We start from the raw sequence: 20,487 nt of genomic DNA, 5'->3' as shown, positions 1-20,487 counted from the left end.
AAAGTTAAACGTACATTATGGGAATATGCCTCATTCCACATATATCCAAAATAACTGAAAATGAAATCCCAAAGAGATATTTGCACACCTATGTCCACTACAGCCTTATTTACAACAGCCAAGAGGTGGAAGCAGCCCATATGTCCATCCCGAGTAAATGGATGGAGGAAATGTGGCACACACATTGGAATATTATGCAGCCTGAAAATGAAGAAAATCCTGCCACACGCTACAACGCGGACGAACCTTGAGAACATTCTAAGTGAACTAAGCCAGTTGCAAAAAGACAAATACTGTGTGCTTCGCCATGGGAGGGATGTACAGTGATCAAGCCTGTAGAAACAGAAAGGAGAATGGTGGTCGCCAGGGCTTCGGGGGAGGGAGGCATGGGCGGGCCCTGGCCAGCGGGCGCAGAGTTTCGGTTTTGTGAGATGAAAAGTTCTGGAGGTTGGCTTCACAACCATGTGAGAAAGGCCAACATCACTGGGCTGTACACTTAAAACAGGAGGTGGTACATTCTATGTAGTGTTTTTATCACAGTTTTATATATACAAATTATATGTAATTATATAATAGAATGTAATTATCATAATTACATATAATTTGATTTATATATATAACACATCTACCATGTGATCTAATCATTCCATTCCTGGGTATTTACGCAAGAGAAATAAGATGCACCCACGAGTGTTTACAGCAGCTTTCTTCATAATAGCCCCAAGTGGATACAACTTAAATGCCCCTTAACAGGTGAATGTCTAAGTGAACCGTGTGCATTCACAGGGTGGAACGGAATGTAGGCAGGAATGCACTATATATATGCCACGCAGTAACATGCGTGAGCCTTAGAATAATTACGCGGAGGGAAAGAACGCAGGCAAAAATCAGGCTTCACACTCTAAGAGTCCATTTATCAAAAACTCCAGAAAATGCAATGAATCTGTAATGACAGAAGTAGGTCGGGGGTTGCTTGGGGACTGGGGGTGGGTGGGGGAGGTGGGAGGAACCGCTGGGGGCACCAGGAAACTTTGGGGGTGATGGATTGGTCACCATCCTGATTGTGTTGCTGTTTCACAGGCGTGTGTGTGTGTGTGTGTGTGTGTGTGTGTACACGCATCCAACTGTGAGAGGCAGGGAGGGGGGAGGGAAGCAAGGGAAGGGGGAAGAAGGGAGGTAAGTCTGGCTGGACGTGCCTGGGCGCCAGATGGCTATCTTTAGACGTGGCGTCCTCTGAGCTCTGACCTCACTGGGACCCCGATGCCCATGTCTGTGGGGGGTGTGGGCCTTCGAGCCCCCCGGCAGGCCTGCCCTTCTCTTTGGCTGAAGGCCACTGCCGAGCAGGCCGAGGGTGGAGAGGAAGGCCTCCCCAGCAGCAGGAAAGCAGGTGAGTGGGAGCCCTTGGGAGTGAGGAGGAGGGGCCGGGGTGGGAGGTGAGGAGCTGAGGGTGACACCTGTGGGTGCGGCTTCCTGGGGAGCTGCCCCCTCCAGGAAGCAGGTGGGTGGGAGGCCGAGTGGACGCCCCTTTCTGTCCCCAGATGGCAGGTGGGGATTAAAACCGCCGTGTTCAGCTGTATCAGTACCTCCCACTCGCATCTGGGGACACAGGCAAACCCAGCCCCACCAGACCCAAGGGGCTTTGGGTGGTGGCACCGAAACCTGCCCTGAGAGGGCCGCGCACACTGGCACCCTGGAACAGCAGCAAGCTAGCTGGTGGCCAGCGCGGGACAAGGCCTCCCCAAGAGCTGTGTGTTCCCCCGGGAGCAGCCCCGGGCCGTGGGGAAATCCGCCGTTCCCCATAGGCCGCCCCGGGTCAGGGGGCCAAGCCTGAAATGCTGCTACTAGGGTTTCAGCCGGGGCCTGGGACCACCACTCATACCTGGGCAAACGTCCACGCCAGCTAGGGTGGAAGAGTGGGGAAGGTTCCCCGGGAGGTGGAAGGGTGGAAGAAGGCGCTACTGAGAAATGGGGGAGACTCGAGACTTGAGATGCTTCACTGCCCACTTGGTGACTCTCCCCAGGGCCTGCCCCGAGAGGAAGAGAAAGGAAAATTTCTAGGGAAGACACGGGTATAGAGTAGCCTGGTAATAGGCTGCAACCTGGGGTATACAGGGGCCTCCTGGGACAGGCAATTGGTGTCTGCTCCAAGCTCTGAGCCCCAAATCACAGGAGATCCCTTAAATCCCAAGGCCCCAGCCTACACCGTCACTGAGGAGAGAGTGGAGGGGCTCCCCAGCTGGTGGCAGAAAGAACCCTAGGCCCCAGCCAGCCCCTCCTATTCCTGAGGTCCCATCTCTACCCCCCCAATAACACCCCTCATGTAGTTCACCTTTTTGGATACCTGGAGCTCACCTTTCACAGCTGTCAGCTGTGTAAATGAAGATGGGGGAGTTGTCAGAGGAGAGTCAGGGTTAGGAGGAGTCTGTCCTACAGAGACGTGAGAAGAGGGGCCTGTCTCTGAGGTCAGAGTGGAGAGTGGACTGGATTGACCATGGCAAGGACACGGCACTCTGATGTCCTCAGCAAGAGCTACCAGCTGTTTGAGAACTGTGCTGAGGGCTGTATGTGGCTTCGCTCCTTTAATCTTCACAATAACCCCTGGGTAAGTTCCATGATTAGCCCTTTATACAGATGAGAAAACTGAGGCCTCAGGAGCTTAATTACTTGCTCAAGATCACACAGTTGGTAGGTGTCAGGAACTAGGATCTAAACTCTTTTTACAGATTAGGAAACCAAGACTCAGGGAGGGGGAGTGATTTCCCTGAGCTCACACAGCTGGAGGGACAGGAATCCTGGCCCAGGCTGTTGGCCTCCGGAGCCCACATTGTCTCCATCTGCTCTTGTTGGGAGAAAGGACCCAGGAGAAAGTAAAGAGTCAGTTCGACGGGAGCTTGGGAAAGCAGGAAGCAATTTTGAAGGGGAAAAATTGACATACTCTGGGAAAAAAACCCTCATTCAACCCCTTAATCTCACTCCCAAAATTACATCTATACACACAAAAAGTACCCCACAGCATTGCTTAGAATAGTGAACATTTGGAAACTCAAAGAAATGATCAAGCAAAGTTTTCTGTACAACTGTGATGGAATATTATGAACCAGCCCCAAAGGACAGTTATAAAGACCATGTGGCAACATGGGAAAAACTTAGGGCAGAACACAGGTAAACGCCCTTTGACCCAGGAATCCCTTTCTTGGAAATTAAATATGAAAAAGATTTTTTTTCTTTCCTTTTAACAGAGATGCTTGCCATGACCTTTGTCATGTTAAAGTGTCATCAGAATCTTCCTTCTACCCAAATCACAGAGAACACGCAGGTGTGGGGACCGTGATTTCCAAGCCAACCCAGGGCAGGGCTGTTCCCTCTCATTCGTTGAGCAATATGTCACTCAAAGTCTTACATAAACCTGTCCATATAGTTCTACATTAACAATACGGTTTTACTGAAAAGAGAATTAAAATGCAAGAGAATGAAATGACATGAGACTAGAAGATACAAGCTATGCATTTCCTAAATATAGTTTTAAATCCAGAAACGTATGTGTACCAGCCCTCACACTGTCCCATCAGTTAACCTAGAAGCTCCTGCACAGAGATCCTGGTTTCTGGCCACAGGGGCCTGTCCTGGACACCGCGGGCTCTCAGTCCCCGCACCCATTTCGGGCTCTCCGGGGTGAGGGGCACTCCAGGTCACAAACCTGGGGGCATGCTCCTCTGCTCAGCTCTTCTCCTTCCTGTCTGCCCATCCTCCAGACCCCCCCTCCTTGGGGCTCCACATGGTACTTACTCAGCCGCCTCAAGTACAAAACGGCATCTTCGTACCCTCGGTAGTAGTAATTGTGTAGCACCTGCAAGGTGGGCACACCAGGAAGAAAATCAGGCTGCAGCGACAGCGACTCCGCGGTCCCCTCACCCCGAGCAGCTGCTTTCGCCGCTCTGGAGCTTTATTTATGGGCTCTTCAAAATGTGCCCGTCCAGAGTCCCATCCATGACTGTCTGCTAAGGACTGGGAGCGGTGCCTGGCCGTGTGTCCACAGTGACACTGCGGGAGTGTGGAAAGCCACTCACACCTGCCCGCCAACGTCCCCTGGGCGGGAGGCGCTGAGGGGGTGCCAGCGGAAGCAGAGGACGTGCGTGTGGACCATGTGAAGGGCGAAGGTTGGAGACTGGGCTCAAACCCAGTGCTGCCACTTACTGGCTGTGTGGCTATGTGGCTGTAACCTCTCACAGCCTCAGTTTCTTCATCTGTAAAATGGGGGTAATAATAGTATCTATGGCAGGCGATGCTGAAGGATCACACGAGGTGTTGCCCGCAAAGCCTTTTCCATAAAGGGCCAGGTAGTAACTATTTGGGGTTTTGCAGGCCACATATAGTCTCTGTCATTTCTTCCTCTTCTTCTTTTTTTTTTTTTACGGCCCTTTGTTTTTTTTTATTTTATTTTTCCTTTTTACTAAATCTAATAAGGTGACACTGGTTAACAAAACTGTGCACAGGTTTCAGGTGCACAATTCTATAACATCATCTGTACGCTGCATTGTGTGCTCACCACTCCATTTTACAGCCCTTTAGAAATGGAGAGCCCACTCTCAGCTCACAGATTGTACAAAAACACTCCCGGGCCGTAGTTTGCTGACCTGACACTGCACATCAGAGTGGAAAGGTTCAGTTAACATCCCATCAGCCATTCTGACCGCCCATTTTACAAGGGAGAAAATTGAGGCTGGGAGCCCTGGGGGGACTTGCTCAGGTCACATAGCTCGTTTGTGAAAAGGCCAGGACACAGGTCTAGGAGGAAGTTTAAGGGACCATTTGAGGGGAGGAGACACAGGGGAACTGAGTGGACCCCACTGGCTCCCCCATTGCACCCCAGCCCCCGCCACCATCCCCCTCCCCTCCCGCTCCAGGCCCCTTCTCTCACCATCAGGTCTGGGGGGAACAGGGCATGGGTCATCCTGGCGATGTTCTCCAGGGAGAACTGGAAGGAGCAGTTGAACATGCGGAAGTCGTGGAAGATGGCAGGGCAGTCCCGGGGACAGATGTCCTGCTGCCCGCTGAAGGTGGAGATGGTGATGGCGTCGGTCCAGAAGGAGCAGGGCTGCATGCCCGTGAAGCCCCCGTCGATGTACCGCTGTGGGGGGCAGAGCGAGAAGTGCTCGCCTGCATCAGAGGTCCCCTCCCCACCCAGGGACTACACCAAGGACAAGCCTTGACAGTGAGGTCTGGGGGCTGAGTGGGGTGCCTGAGATCACGGTGGTCTCTGGACTCCAGCCTGGGGCTCTGTCTCTGCAGGGCTCCCCTAAGTACTGGTGCTGAGATGAGGCTCCCAGGCCTCTGTGGGGAGGGGCGTCCATACACTGGCTAAAGCAGGAGCAAATGCTCCCTGTCACAGCTACTCCTCCCAGGCTGCCCCTCCACTGCTGAGGGCAGGACTGGGGAATGGAGCTGTCCCCATGGCCTTTTGAGGAGCACACATGGTGGGCCTCAGCAGGTTGTGAAATAGCCGATCTCCAGACCACCTTGGGTCCCCACCGCCTCCCTCTGTTGAGGTCAAGCACCCCTGACACTCTCCGGAGCACCTGTGAACAGCCACCACGACCACCCTCCAGTTCCTTCCCCTCTGGGGTTTCTGTTTCCTCAGCTGTGAACAAAGGACCACAAATGCTGAGGCCCTGACTCTGGGGTAACTGAGAAGCACACAGGCGACACACGAGCTGGGCTCCATCTACTAGCAGGATCCTACCTGGATCTCATTGTCTCTGTATATGAAACGAGGAGGGGCGTGCGTCAGACCCTCTTACTTAGAGTGTGGTCCCGGACCAGCAGCACTGGCGGCCACTAAGGCCTGTTAGAGGTGCAGCCTCAGGCCCTGCCCTAGATCTGGGGCAGAATCTGCATTATTTTTCAAGACCCCTGAGTGATTCATGGGCACATGGAAGTTTGGGGGGCACTAGCCTAGATGACCTCAAAGGTCCCCATCGTTCAAGGTTCCAGGTCCCAATGGTGCAGGGTCTATATCTATGCTTTCTGTTGAGTCTGGGAAAATCTGGAAAGCCTGTGGCCCCTTGATTTGCCCGGCTCAGTAATCAACTGGTACGTCCAAAGAGAAGCCCAACCCAGTTGGGAAAGTTCACCTTAAAGCCCCAGAAATCCACCTATGCTGGGAACTCTGAATAGAAAAACATAAGAACCTTTCCAACTCCTGATCTTTCCGCTGAATTCTGAGACCACCCCTCTGCTCCCCCAGATGCGGGTCACAGGGGCCCCGGGCACCCCTGGGTCCTGGCTCACCCCTTCCCACACCAAAGCACTCACCACTCCGCGGTAAGTGGGAGGGATGAGACCACAGTACACGGGCACAAAGCAGCTGCAGTACAGGGCCTGTGGGGGGAGAACAGGGCTGAGATGCCTGAGGCCGTGGGTACTGGGGATGGGGGAGGGGCACCTGGGGGCCTCTGGGACACAGCCAGCCTCGCCTTCCTTAAACTCAAGGTGGAGGCACTGCCTCCCTCCCAAGTTCAGTCCGTGTCCTGGCCCTGACTAGCTGGGTCCTTGGTAACCAGCTTGGTCAGTCTGGGCCTGATGTCCCAGCTTTAAAGGGAGAGGGTGACCTCAGTGATGTCCAGGGTCCCTTCTAGCACCGAATTTCCGTCAATCCAATGGGATTCGACAACTGTCGATGTGTCTCTGGCTTGGTCCAGGCCCTGGCATCAAGGAGGGTGAGATGCCCACCCTCAGAAGTGCTGAAAGAGGGAGAGCAAGCAAGTAAGTGACAGTACAGGGGTGACAGGTGCTGTGATGGAGGTGAGCAAGGGCACTGTGGCACCCAACCAAGGAGTGTGTGAGGCGGGCGGGTGAAGGAACATTCCCTGGGGGGAGTGACTGGAGTCTTCTCAAGCAGGTGCAGGGCAGTGAGGAGAGAAGGGCCTCCGGGCAGAGGGCCCAACAGGTGCAAAGGCACAAAGGGCTGCTCTGTGTGTGGTTTGCTCTGGTTGGCGTGGGTGGGAGTGGGAGGTGGTGGAAAAAGCCTGGAGAGAAAGGTCTTGAAGAGCTGGTGCCAACAAACCCCGGCGGGCGTGAGGTGGGTGGAGGAAGTATCCATGCCCGTTGCCTGTTCACCCTCCACCCCCAGGATCATGGCCAGGCCGGTGTGGGGATGTGAGGATGGGTGGCAAGGGCCTTGTATTCAGGGGAGGGGAGGGGTCATGCAGCTTAACCCCGCTGTCATGAAAGAAAATTGGGTACATCCCCACACTCCCCAGCAATAGTAACTCACAGCTAAAAGTTATATTAATGACACCAGAACAGTAAGAGTGAACTTCATAGGTGATACCCATTTAGTGATGATTCAATCCTTTCGTCAAGGGCCATTGGAAGAGAGGGGCAGAGAGGAGGGCTGTTCCCACAAACTGGGAGTAATGCAAGGGGGACACCCTGCAGCTCAGCCTGGAGGCCCAAGAGGAGACACAGCACCGTTTCTGGTAACACTCAGGATTAGCACCAGGGCAGCGCAGAGGCCTAAGGAGGGGCTGGGCCCTGGGGACTCTGGGTGCTGAAGCCTAGAGGATGGTGACCAAGTGGGATTTGTCTTGGACTTCTCTCTGTTCGCCTCCTCGAACAGTGGGCCTGACAAAGAGATGCAGGAGGGCGGACAGGGAAGGGCTAGAGCAGCAGAGAAGGGAAGGCAGGCAGCCGGCCATCCCGGGGCCATCAGGAGAAGCAGGACAGGACCCCCAGACTCCACCCCCCTGCCCCCACCCAGGCCCCGCCCCTCCCAGCCCCTCCCACCCAGGCCCCGCCCCCTCGCCTCAATGAGCTCTTCTTTGGACGTGAACTCTGAAACCACAACGCTCTCTCCATCGGTGAACCGGGTGAGGCTCACGTGCAGCCTCCCGGTGGCCGCCTTGTAGGAGTCCTCGGGCAGGGCCTGGTACAGAAACTGCCGCATCATCTGCACCATCTTGCAGGAGGGGGCCAGGGGCCCCAGGAAGGATTTCTTCACCTCGGCCACACCCACGTTGAGGACTCTGAGGTACTCATCTGCGGAGGAGACAGAGAGGAGGGGCGGTCAGCGGCTGGTGGCCAAGAGACCGACAGGATTTTCCATCTCATCCTGCACCCAACAAATGGAAGACCTAGAATTCCGAAGCAGGGAGGCTCAGGAGCCCACCTGTCACTCTGGCCGGGAGGAAAGCAAGGCCCGAAGAATTAAGCCACTGGCTCCAGAGGTCCCACAGCTAGTCAATGGCAGAAGCAGAGCCAGGCATCCCGACTCCGTTCACATTGAGGCAAAGGACCACTTTCCTAGCCCAAATAGCTCTCCCCAGCTTCCCGTCACCATGCCTGGCTGTCTGCCACCAGACTGCATTCTTCTGGAGTCTTAGAAAGTTTATGTCCCAGGTGAGATTCCCATCAGAACACTGACAGAGTTCCCAGGCCGGGCGTGGCTCTGGGGTTGAGTATGGACCTAGGATCCAGGAGATCCCAGTTCCATCCCCAGCAGGGGGCATACAGGAGGCAGCCGATCAATGACTCTCATCATTGGTGTTTCTCTCTCTCTCTCCCTTCCTCTCTCAGAAATCAATAAAGATATATTAAAACAACAACAAAAAAGCCACTGACCCAGTTGAAAGCCTTCACCAAGGGACACCCTGGGGCACAGGCTTAGTGCCTGCTAAATCTGTGTGCAGGGAGGGGGTGCTGGCCCTGAGGCAGATGAATTACAGGGAGGGGTGAATTTTGTCCTGAAACCATGGCATCATTTCCCTTTCTGGCCTCTGGAACAGGCCCAAGGGGGAGAAGGCCCCGAACCAGGGAAGACAGCTGTGCCAGGGTGTGCTGCAGGCGCCCCAGGAGGGGGAGACAACATTCTACTTCCTTTTAAGAGGAGCCCAGCCAGGGCACAGGTGCCAGGTGGGGCTCGGAGGGCAGATGCGTTGTTTGGGGGGTGGTAGAGGAGGGTGTAACCTGCCCCCTCCAATCCCCAGAATCCCACCGGGAAGTTTGAGCTGTAAGCTTGCTAAGAGGTGACATCATGCTTGATCCACAGCAATACTATGAGGCAGGCATTTCTCTCCTCGCTCTACTGGTCAGGAAACTGAGGCTTGGAGGGGTAATATAACTTGCCCAAGGTCAACTATCTGGTAAGTGGACAAAGTGGGATTTGAACCTAGAGTGTGTGACCCATACTCCTTCCACTAAACTAAGCTGCAAGCTTCCAGAGCCTGGCCTGTACCTGGTTCCTACCGATTGCTGCTAATTTCTACTGTGTGGAAACTCTCTGGGAAATCAGAAGTGGAAATGGCTCTGAAAAGGACTGCAAAAGTTTTAAAACAAATATTTAATCATGCAACATCCTATACAGGATGATTGCTTTCTTACAATCAGTATCATGTAGCAGTGGCTTTTTGGGAAGTTGTGCAGTCATGAGCTCTCTGCCACTAGAGGTAATCAAGCAGAGGCAGGACAAGTACCTCAGTTAGAGAACTTATCAAAGGGATTCCTGGATGGGCAGTTAGGGCTAAGATTCCTTCTGATTTTGAGATTCTGGGATCTTCATGGGAGCCCAACAAGATATCTGGGAAGTTATCACATCGAATCTTGTTTTCTATTTACAAATAGAGCAGCTGAGGCACAGAGAGGTTAAGTGATTTGCCCAGAGTCACATATAGCAATCTGGGGCCAAACCAAAGCTAGTGGTGGTCTACTCCCCTTGCGTTTTACAGTTCACAGGTAATTCCTAGCTTCCGAATCACTTTGTAGGTATAGAAACTGAGTCAGAGAAATGCTAAGTGTCCTTCCTGAGGTGAGGCAGCCAGTTTGCCCTGACTCCCACCCCACCTTTTTTCCCTGGGTGTCGGACTGATTTCAGAAGCTGAGCGAGCCTGGGTTGCCATGGTGACAGCCTTTTCTCACCAACATTTAGAATCACAGCTGCATGTATATGTGTAGTAGGGACTGACCTGAGCGGTGGAGCGTCTTAGCTGTCACCCCTCAGAGGGGAGGGTGCTCCTGGGAGGTGGGAAGGCCCTGCAGTCTTAGCGAGGTTAGCTTTGCCGGGTGCCAGCTTGTACAAACAGCATTGTCCCTGAAGGGAGAGCGGCGGCCAACCCAGCAGCAGGTTATGAAACAACTGGGCATTTGGATGCCAAGGTGTTGGGTCACTGAGTTCTCAACTACAAGGCCGGCTGGGGTGGGGAGTCAAACCAGGGTGGGGACACGCTGTTCTTGGAATTCTTTAATATTCACCAAGTATATGTTTTTATTGATTTTAGAGAGAGAGAGAGAGAGAGAGAGAGACAGAAACATCCATGTGAGAGAGAAACATCGATCGGTTGCCTCCTGCATGCACCCCGACTGGGGACTGAACCTGCAACCTGGGTATTTGCCCTGACCAGGAATCGAACCTGCAACCTTTCAGTGACTCTTCAACCAACTGAGCCACCCAGCCAAGGCTATTTGTGGAATTCTTAGTAAGCAACAGGAAGTGGTCACAAAAGGGTTGGTGGTCTTTCCCACAAGGCCTGGGAGCCAGGAGCACCTGGTTCAGTTTGCCCAAGCACCCCTGGAATCCCCGCAGGAGGAGCTCGCTGGGACCGATGGAAGGAAGTTTGTTCTTATTGCACAAGAAATACATGTTCATTGTGAAAGAAAATTTGCTTTAAATGCAGATAAGCAAAAAGAAAAAATTTAAAATGACTTGGAATCCCTCCACCCAGAGGTTAACATTTATTTGGTTTATGTCTTTCCAAACTATGTATTTTATATTTATTCTTACTTACAAAATGCTTTTAAGGAGTCAATCTAATTACACTATTTTGTAACTTGCTTTTTTCACCCAATAAATCACGTCTTTCCCATCAGTAAGTACCCACTTATAGCCTAATTTACAAGCAGCATGGGAAGCTACTGTAAGGTTACAAGATTATTTACTGGGTGGGTGCCCAAAAGGGGTCAGCTATTTAGTTTGTCTCTTTGCTTTTATAAACAATGCTACAATTAATAATCTCATGCTAAACTCTTTGCTTGTGTCCTTCCTTATTTTCCTTGGCATGGAAATAGAGGTGGGGATGCTGGGTCACAGGCATGTGTGTATTTAGTCTTGTAATATCTATTTTAATCATGGCTTTTGTATATTGTCAATTTACAATCAACTCAGCTAGTCAGGGGTGGTGGTGGAGCAGTGCCCAAGATAATAGAAATAGTTTGGACATCTCCAATATACTGACATCTGAAAACAGTGCTATCTGGAAAGTAGCAATGCTCTAGCCAGAATCATGTAGCCGGGGGTAGGGGACAGAAGATTGTCTGATTTCTCCCACTCAGGTGCCTAATTTAATATCCTTTCCTGCTGCTCACGGGGATGGGTACCAAAGGATGCCTTTATCTCTCCTTCTCCTTGCTTCTCTTCAGGTCTCTGTCTGTGTGTCTCTGTCTTTGGAGCCCTCCCCCCACCCCCGTCTCCTTCTCTCTCTCTCTTTTCCTAACAAGTCTCTGTTGGTAGAAAGTCAAGTGCTAAGCATAGCAATTGCTGGGAGCTGCGAGGAGGGATACATTTAGCTTGCTTCTTTATGCATCTCTGCACTTTCCAGCACCTTCTCCCGTTTAAAGGCCTCCTTCCAAGCTGCAGGCTGCTGGGCTCCGAGACACAGTGTCCCACACTGACCACAGCAAGGCAGGATTTAAAAGCAGCACAGGAGGAAACTCAAGGTTGGCTGCTCCCACCCCCAGCCCACATTCTCCAATTCCTTTTGCAACTTTGGGTGAAAGCATCTAAGGGTGGTGTTTGTCTCCAGAACCCAGAAGGTGATTCTCTGAGGGCTGGTCCTTGTGGTCCTCCTCTCCCTCTGTAGCCTATCATGGTGCGTTAGCCATAGAAGGCCCTTCAGAAGCCTTTGCTATAAGCTGGGAACTCCTCCAGGGCAGGGATGGGCCATACTCGCCCACGATGCTTAGTGGGTGCTCAGTGTTTGTTCAGTGTGTGAAGAAAGGAAAATAAAAACCTGACAGGAAGGAAAAGCAAATGATGGGCATGCTCACAAGGAAGAGCTGCTTGACTTAATTTCCCAATAAAAGCTTGAAGGCAAGATCACCCCAAACAGATACATAATAGAGTTAATTATATTGGTAAGTGTGGCTAATTCACCAGGTTTTATGATTCTATAGTGCTAAAAACTCCAATAGAAAATAAATAAGATCCTGGCACTGGGAGGCTCTGAGGCCATTTGGAAGCTACTCCAAATCTCAGCCACTCAGGGAGTCTTTTACTCTTTTCTGTGACCAGATCCATTTCTTGGAAAGAGCTCAGGCTTTGGAGCCAGACAGATTTGGTTCCAATCCCGGCTTTGCCACATACTATCTGGGCCATCACTGGCAAGTCACATAACTTCTTCCAGCCTCAATTTGCCACCTATAAAATGGGACCAATAATATTTACCTTACCGGGCTGTTACAAGGCTGTAGTTTTGAAAGTGCCTGCACACAGCAAGTGCTCAATATCAGTATGCCGGTCATTCCCAGGTGACCATGGCAAAGCCTCCTTCATGTTCCTGCCTCTCCGCTTTCTCATCTGAACAGGGGGCAATGGTCCCTGCCCCACGCCTTATCGGGTGTGCTCAGGCTCACGTGTGTGTGCAGAAGAGCAGAGGAAAAGCACGGTAGAGAGGAAGGTGTGCACCTCTGTTTCCGAGCATGGGCAGGGCTGGCGAGAGGTAGTACAGACACGGTGGCCTGCGGCACTCCTCCCTGTCACCTAGGGGGCCCTACAGATCTGGTAGGAAAAGGGGGGACTGAAAATTCATTGAAGGGGAGGGATAGGGGTAATGAGATATTTATTTTCTTTATTTGCTTAAGTGCCTAAAGTTCCCCCCTTTGTGAGAGCAAGGATGGTCTCTGTGTCATTCGTCCCTTTGTCCCTAGCACCTGATACAGCGCCTGGAATACGACAGGCATGTAATAAACATGAATACACACATGAATAATGAATAAATGGATGAACCCCAGCCACGGGAGGAGGACACCGAGGGCCAGACAGAGCAGCAGCTATTCAAGGCGACACAGACTGAAAGCGGCTTCCTTCCCGGCCTCAGCAAGGCCTCGTGCTCAGCGAGAAACCCTAGAAAGATGGGCGCTTGTCAGCTAACAGGTGAAACTGCTGGGGATCCCGTTCCCAGGGCTGCGTGGGATGGGTCTGCGGTGGAGGATGGGGCTCCGCAGGGCCCGGTCCCCTGCGGACCGGTCGCCTAGCAACCGCCTCCGGCTCAGCCAATCACTGGGAGGCGCCTCCCGCAGCGCGCCGGCTCTGGGGGGAGCGCCCTGGGGACCGCGCGGCGGGGACGCCGCAGCCCCTGGGGAGGCGCCGGGGAGCAGAGCTGCCCCCCAGGAAAGCCCTGCGGCTTTCAGACCTGGAAATCTGCCGCTCCCACCTGGCCCCTAATTGTAGCCTGAACTGCCGGCTGCGTTTCCCGGTGGGTGTGAACCTGTGGGTCCCGCTCAGGCAGGTTTTCACGCTTATCATCTCAGTTTCTAGTCCCAGTGACAGCGACCCCCGAGGGGCAGCGCCCCCGGTTTGGTCGCCACTTTATTTCTGTATCCCACACTGCAGGGCCATCGATTGAAAACAATTTGGCTTCAAGCTGCAGTGTCGCTGCAGTGTCTCTGCGGAAAGCCCACAGAGGCCCTCCGGGCAGTGGTTTTTTTTCAGTCAGGGAGCCTTTGTTGAAAAGAAACCTCAAGTGGAAAGTCAATATATAGGACATCTTAAAACAGGGCTGCCGGGGGGGAAGCCAAGCAGGGTCTCAGCCCCGTCCGATTGCCCCCGCACCCTGGGAAGGAAGCCCCAGGATGCACAGCTCTGACGCTCCTATGATTCTCCGAGCCTGGGTCAAACCAAAAACACTAGACTAGACCAGTCCTCTCATTTACAGGCAAGAAGTCCAGCTCAGGGAAAGGTTAAGCTCGGTAACTAGGGCCGAAAGGCTGGCTGGCTGGCTGGAGAGATGGATAAACGATGGACATACGTAGGTCTCACAGTCATGTCAGCATAAGCCAGAGCTAGAACGTACGAGAAAACTCATTTTTTCACTCTGTTCTGAATGCATTATAGCCTTTAGCCAAAAGCAAAACAACTCTGACCTCGTAAGCACTTAACACACACACACACACACACACACACACAAATACTTTCTTATGGATAATAAGTCTCCCATGTATACCTTTTTCAAACCCTAAAGTTTACTAAAGAACTAGCTTTAAAAGTTCAGATTGTCTTATATCCTGTTGCCATGGAAACAGCAGTGCCTCCTACTGGTTCGTGGCCTGTATTCCTATCAAGGCGCCTTGTCTTCCCCTTCCCAGGACCTGGGCCCTCACCCTGCCCCTGTGTGTGTCTCCCCCAGAATCCAGGCACAATCTCCCCAGCTTTCCATGGAAGGACTTGCTGATCACCTTGAGATGAAACAGGCAGAGAGGAAATGTGTCTAGAAAGTTCTCTGGAGCCTCACAATGTTCTCAGGGCCATTGCCCTGCTTTTTTCTTTCTGACTGTTTTCTTTGGTGGACCCACAATTCCCCTTGGGATTCTGCTTCACCGTGGAAACCACTACCCCCTTCCAGGCTGTGGCCCATCCTACCACCCTACAGATGCTCCCTGCACTACAGAGGGGACGCCGGGCTAGTGCAAGAGCTGTGAGCTAGTCACTGTCCAGTCTTAAGAGTTGTTTTTGGTGTGTGTGGTCGAGGGACCTCCAGGGGAGGCTCTGCTATACAAACAAAGCCATGTCAGAGCACCTCCTCATTTGGGACCTGCTCAAATCAGGACACCACGGTCGAGGAACGCCCATGCCTCCCTCTTTCAAAACCATGACAATTGAAATTCATTTCTGCCGACTGGAGTTACTCACTGTTCCATCCACCCAAGACTTCACTTGGTTGGGTGTCACCTGCGTCCCTCTCCGTCCATGTCACATGAGTCTTGACATTCTCATGAAATCCACAGCACTGTTTACTGCTCTTACAAGCTGTCACTCTCCGGTTCCCCCTTGGTGCCAGGCTCTGTGCCAGGCCCTGGGCCTCACTGTCCATTTAACCTTCATGACACTCCTTTGAGGCAAGTGCTATGTTATCTCCTCTTTATGGATGAAGAAGCTGAGACTTAACCAGTAACTTGCTCAAGGTCACACAGCTGAAAAACAGCGGAGCCTCGCCTCGAATCCCCGAGGGTCCCAAAGCCAGTGTTCTTTGCACCACAGCTCACTGCCTGCACCAGAGAGGACACGCTCTCCCTCTCTCAGAGCTTCTGTCCCCACTGTGAGGCCAGGGATCAGCCTTTCTAGGAGTTAGTTTAGGCACACCTCCTAAGGGCTTAGATGTCCCTGGGAGACGGGAGGACTCCCTCTAGAGCAGAGGTGGGGAACATCTGGCTCTCGGGGCCTGTGAAATCATTTGGTCTGGCCCTGCCAAGGCAACCGCAGGCAGGACTGGAAATTCAATAAATCTAGGAACTTTTTCATAGCTAATTTGTAAGTTGATAATTTTCTATGATCCTTGAATGATGTTATAAATATCCAAATGGCCCTCGGCAGAAAAAAGGTTCTCCAGACTGGCCGGTGTGGCTCAGCGGTTGAACATTGACCTATGATCCAGGAGATGGCGATTTGATTCCCGGGTTGGGGCTCGATCCCCAGCAGGGGGTGTGCAGGAGGCAATGGATCAGTGACTCTCTCATCATTGATGTTTCTATCTCTCTCTGGAATTAATAAAGATATATTTTAACAAAAAAAGGTTCCCCAGCCCTGCTTTAGAGTAACAGAACCAAATCACATCTTTAAACATATGCTCCTCTACCCCCAACCCAAAGCCCCTCTCAAGCCAGGTCAGTCTCTCCTTTCATAGTAAACACACAGTGCACAATCCTGCTTTTCTACCCAATGCTCACACTTTTTTTAAAAACCATCTATGCAGACCTCACCCTAAAGCCCAGCTTAAGATCTGGGCCTCCTCCTGGAAGCCTTCCCTGATCACTCCGCTGTTAGCTCTCTCTCCCCCTACTGTCTGTACCAGTTCCCTCAGGCTCTCTGGCCAGCTGCACTCCTTGAAGACAGGGCCTGTATCAGGAACACCCTTCTCCCCTGCTATTGCCTAGCTCTGTGTCGAACACTTAGTAAGTATTCAAGAATGAATAAATTAACTCCCTGGCCGGTGTGCTCAGTGGTTAGAGCATCAGCTGCACACCAAAGGGCCAAGGGTTCGATTCCTTATCAAGGGCCTGTACCTGGGTTGCAGGTTCCATCCCTGGCCCCAATGAGAGTGCTTGCAGGAGGCAACCAACTGATGTGTCTCTCTCACATCGATGTTTCTCTCTCCCTCCCTCCCTCCCTCCCTCCCTCCCTCCCTCCCTCCCTCCCTCCCTCCCCTCCACTCTCTCTAAAAATCAGTGGGAAAAATACTTGGGTGAGAATTAACAACAACAAAAAGAATGAATAAATTACCTATTTAATGTTCCGTAGGCAGGGACTATTTCTTCCCCATTACCCCCCATTTTTGTTCCCCATTATGTCCCTAGCATTTAATTCACTACCTGGCACACTATAGGCACTTAATAAATGTTTGCTGAATAAATTAATACTGAATATTTTTTTAAATGAATGAATGGAGGAGATCAAAGGGTGTCTTCTCTACCAGGCTGATGGGAATCTTTCCTACTAATGGTGAGGAAGGTGGGTGTTCAGTGACTCGGCCGGCCTTGGGGCTGTTCTTGGGGCAGTTTGCTCTGTCCGGCCTGGTCCTAACTCTTTTTGCGCACAGATGGACAGAGCCTGAGCTGGGGCTGAGGCGGAGAGTCTCTCCTGTGCGGTGGTCTCACAGGACAGGGTTGGGTTACCCTCAGGATCGGTGGGTCAACTCCCAACTTGAATGGGAGGTTTGTTTATTGCTTGTTTGCCTGTTTTCCCTGCACCATTGGAAATGCAGCTCAGCTGTCTGCTGAATTTGATCCCAAAATGAAGCAAAGAAAACAACATTATTTTAATGCTCTCTGCGTGAGCTGGTTTAAGAATGGACCTAGCAAATGCAGTACAGGACCCTGGACTGGATTCTGGGACAGAAAAAGGACATTAGTAGACAAACTGGTGACTCTCTAGTTAATAGTAACGTGGATGTCTCAGTGTTGACAAGTGTACTGTGGTTATGTAAGATGCTAACATTAGGGGAACCTGGCTGAAGGATATATGGAACTATCTGTACCATCTCAGCAACTTTTTCCTAAATCTAACGTTATTCCAGAATAACAAGAAAAGTGACAAAACAGACTGACCACAGCCGTCAGACACCCAGTGCCCGCCACTCAGCCGGGGCTCAGTGGCGCCTGCTGATGGTGGGGATGGGCCCACGTTTGTCACCTGCATGAGACGCTTTCCAAATAGTCAGATGTTCCTACCGTGCGACCAACACATTCAGAGCTTTGCCAGCTTTCCCCTTCGAGTCTCTTCTACTTAAGAGTCTAAAGGATTTTTGGGGGAAGTAAAATCTTTACCCCCTTGGTTGAAGAGGCTAAACGTGTGAAACGCAAGTAACTTCGGATTGAAAGACACTGATTCCAACATGGCCGTGGGAGTTACAGCATTTCTATAGCATGTTATAAAAAGTCTTTTTCGCACATATCACACCATTTGACCTTACTTTCTTAACCGATGTGCAGCTGATTGCCTGCCCCATGGAGTTTGGCTGGGAAACGGCCGTGCTGCTTCACAGCCACCTCTAAGTCACGACTGGGAAAGGTGTAGACGCGGAGACTAAGCGAGAGCCCAGCTGGGCTCTGTTGTAGAAACCTGGGAAAGCGACCTAATCGCTGTCAATACCTGTTTTCTCCTTGGGTATAAACAGGTATAAATACAGTATCTACTTCATGGCGTTGGGAGAGGGTTAAGGTAAAGGACTCGTGCTGTGCATTGAGCGCCGCGCCTGCACATTGTAAGTGCTGGATAAATAGCTATTATTAGCGTGGCTCTAAGATGTGACTCAGAGCAGAGATCTTTTAACAGAAAATGCTGCTGTCTCAGGCAAATTGACTCTGGGGATGATTTTTGATGACATTTTGATTCTGAAAGTGCACCCAGCAGCCAGGACTGAACTCCAGGCTTTGTCTGGACGACACACAGACACATCTCTGCAACAAGAAATGGGGGTTTACATTATGTCTTAAAGAACTTCGGAGAGACTCTCAGCTCCAGCAATATAGCTAAACTGAAAAGGAGCCTCCTCAGCTCAGGAACAACAGTAACGACTAATAGCCTGATAAAATAATAAAAAATAAAATAAAATAAAATAAAATAAATTTGTGAGTCATGCTGAACTCGCAAGAAGGAAGAGAAGGAATAGAATCAGTGCCATGGGGAGAAAACTGATGTGTGGTTGTCAGACCAGGAGCAGGAGCTGTGGTCTCCACCAACCTTGGGTGTCTAATTCCTTGACTGAGTGACAAAGACAGGCACGTGGGTGACAGAGGCAAAGAATGACCAGAGCCAAGGTTCTCACAGAGGTAGTCTTGTCCTCCCAGCACTGGCTCCTGAGTCCCAATGGGCCCACTGCCCGGACACACCTGAGCCACCTGCCAATGATAATAATTCAGCTGCCCTTGGCTCTGGGGCCCAGGGAGCCTGCGGTCGCTGGGACGCAGGAGTTGCCTAAGGCAGCGCCCAGGTGCTTGGTGCAGACAAAACACCTGTGGCGTCCTCAGTCTCCAGAGGAGAAGTCCTGCTGGGTCCTGCTGTGCCCACATTTGAGCAGTAGGGCCCCACTGCTCCCTGGCCCTATCATGTGCTTTGCAAGGTCCTGTAGAAGCCCAGCTCCTATCCAGAAGGACAGCTGCCTCCCTTTCCGACAAGGCAAGCACATCTGTGCCACAGGGCCCTTGCACCTGCCGGTCTCTCAGCCTGAACACGCTTCTCGAGGAACACACCTGGCTTTCCCCCCTCCTTCCGCCTCAGAGAGGCTCCCCCAACAGCCCACCTGAAACGTCACCCTTTACTCATCCCTGTGCCCTTGTCCTGCTCATTTCTTCCTGTGAGCAGCTGACCCTTCTCTGTGTGTTTGGATACTTATGGCTGATTTCACAAAGAGAATGTCAGCTCCACGAGGGCAGACAGCTGTCTTTTCGCTGCTGGATCCCCAGGACCTAAAATGAACGAATGGAGTGGTCCAGTTCACCTTTGTAATTCAGCCACAGTCTGGTCCTCTGCTTCTTTATCTGCATATTGAGGGGACTGGGCAAACAGTGGCTGTCTAATTTTTAAAAAAAGAAAAAGCCCTAGCTGGTTTGGCTCAGTGGGTAAGCGCTGGCCTGCACACTGAAGGGCTCCGGGTTTGCATGTACCTCGGCTGCAGGCTCAAGCCCCAGACCTGGTTGGGGTGCGTGCAGGAGGCATCCAATCTATGTGCCTCTCTCACATCGATGTTTCTCTCTCCCTCTCTCTCTCTCCCTTCCACTCTCTCTGAAAAGCAATGGAAAAAATATCCTAGGGTGAGGATTGGGAAAAAAAAAATCACTGGAACACGTTCTTTAAATGAAATTTTAAGGAAAAAACCATTATAAGATGGACAATAGCCCGGCTATACTTGCTGTCCCCAGGGGTTCCATGTGTGTCCTCTCCCTGTTCCCCTGCTCCTTCCCCTCCGAACCCCATAGAACCTTGGGGCTCCTCGGAACTCAGTTTGGAAACCAGCCACCTAAGTGAGTCCCACCCCCAACTAGTCACTTCCTCTCCCAAAGACTAAATACAATTATTTGTAAAACAAAGGAGTTGGACTCACTGACCTTCCTTCTATGACACTCTAGTATTACATGTCATACCCGTAACTGCAGAAAATTACCTAAGAGCCAGGTAAACCCCAAAATAGAAATGGCAAAGACACGCTGAGTGGCATGCCTGCCAACAGCCAGCAATTGTCAGGAGTTTAGCAAGCCACTCTTACTTAAAGAGCAATTTGTGGGAGCCATGAGACCCATAAGATCTCAGATAGCTCAGCCAATCTAGTTGATGAAAAGAGAAACGATGTCTGAAGCAATTAGGACAGCACAGCAGCAAGTGCTGAGCAGGCGGGCAGATTCTGCAGGCAAACGAGAGATCACAGAAAGACATCAGTGGGGCAAAATGGGAAGGTTCTTGGGAGGAAAAGAAATCAGGAGGTCATTAGAAGTAGGGGACACCATGGGTGCTGTAGCCCACTGCCCAGGCCCCCTGCAGGACTGGGGCAGCCTCCTGATGGTTCAGAGCTCAGCCCCTCCCCAGCCAACAGACTGGACTTGACCTTATGGTTATGGAGTCATGGCAGAGAGTCTCCATCACCATCATATCACCACTTATGGTATCATGGCAGAGCCTGCTAGTCATCCCCACTATCCACTCTTTCCTTCTTCCTTAGTAATTGAACCTCCAATTTTTAGCTGGACACATGGTCCGCCAAAATAAAGTCTACATTTCTCAGCCTCCCCTGC

At 51.6% G+C, this 20,487-nt stretch overlaps 1 protein-coding gene across 1 annotated transcript in view; it reads right to left on the bottom strand.

The window, feature by feature from the left end:
- Nucleotides 1–20,487, bottom strand: part of PNPLA1 (patatin like domain 1, omega-hydroxyceramide transacylase) — a gene marked incomplete at its 5' end in the record, with an annotated part of 39,061 nt that overhangs the window by 10,906 nt on the left and 7,668 nt on the right. Inside the window, 4 exons of the mRNA XM_081140069.1 lie at nt 3,787–3,847; nt 4,919–5,128; nt 6,313–6,378; nt 7,805–8,037. Of these exons, the coding sequence (XP_080996195.1) occupies nt 3,787–3,847; nt 4,919–5,128; nt 6,313–6,378; nt 7,805–8,037 (570 nt within the window). The remainder of the gene's footprint in view (nt 1–3,786; nt 3,848–4,918; nt 5,129–6,312; nt 6,379–7,804; nt 8,038–20,487) is intronic.

Source organism: Miniopterus schreibersii, assembly GCF_964146895.1.
Source record: "Miniopterus schreibersii genome assembly, chromosome: 6".
NCBI lineage: Eukaryota > Metazoa > Chordata > Mammalia > Chiroptera > Miniopteridae > Miniopterus > Miniopterus schreibersii.
Note: the sequence above shows the minus strand (reverse complement) of the source record. Positions and strands in the feature narration are given on the sequence as shown.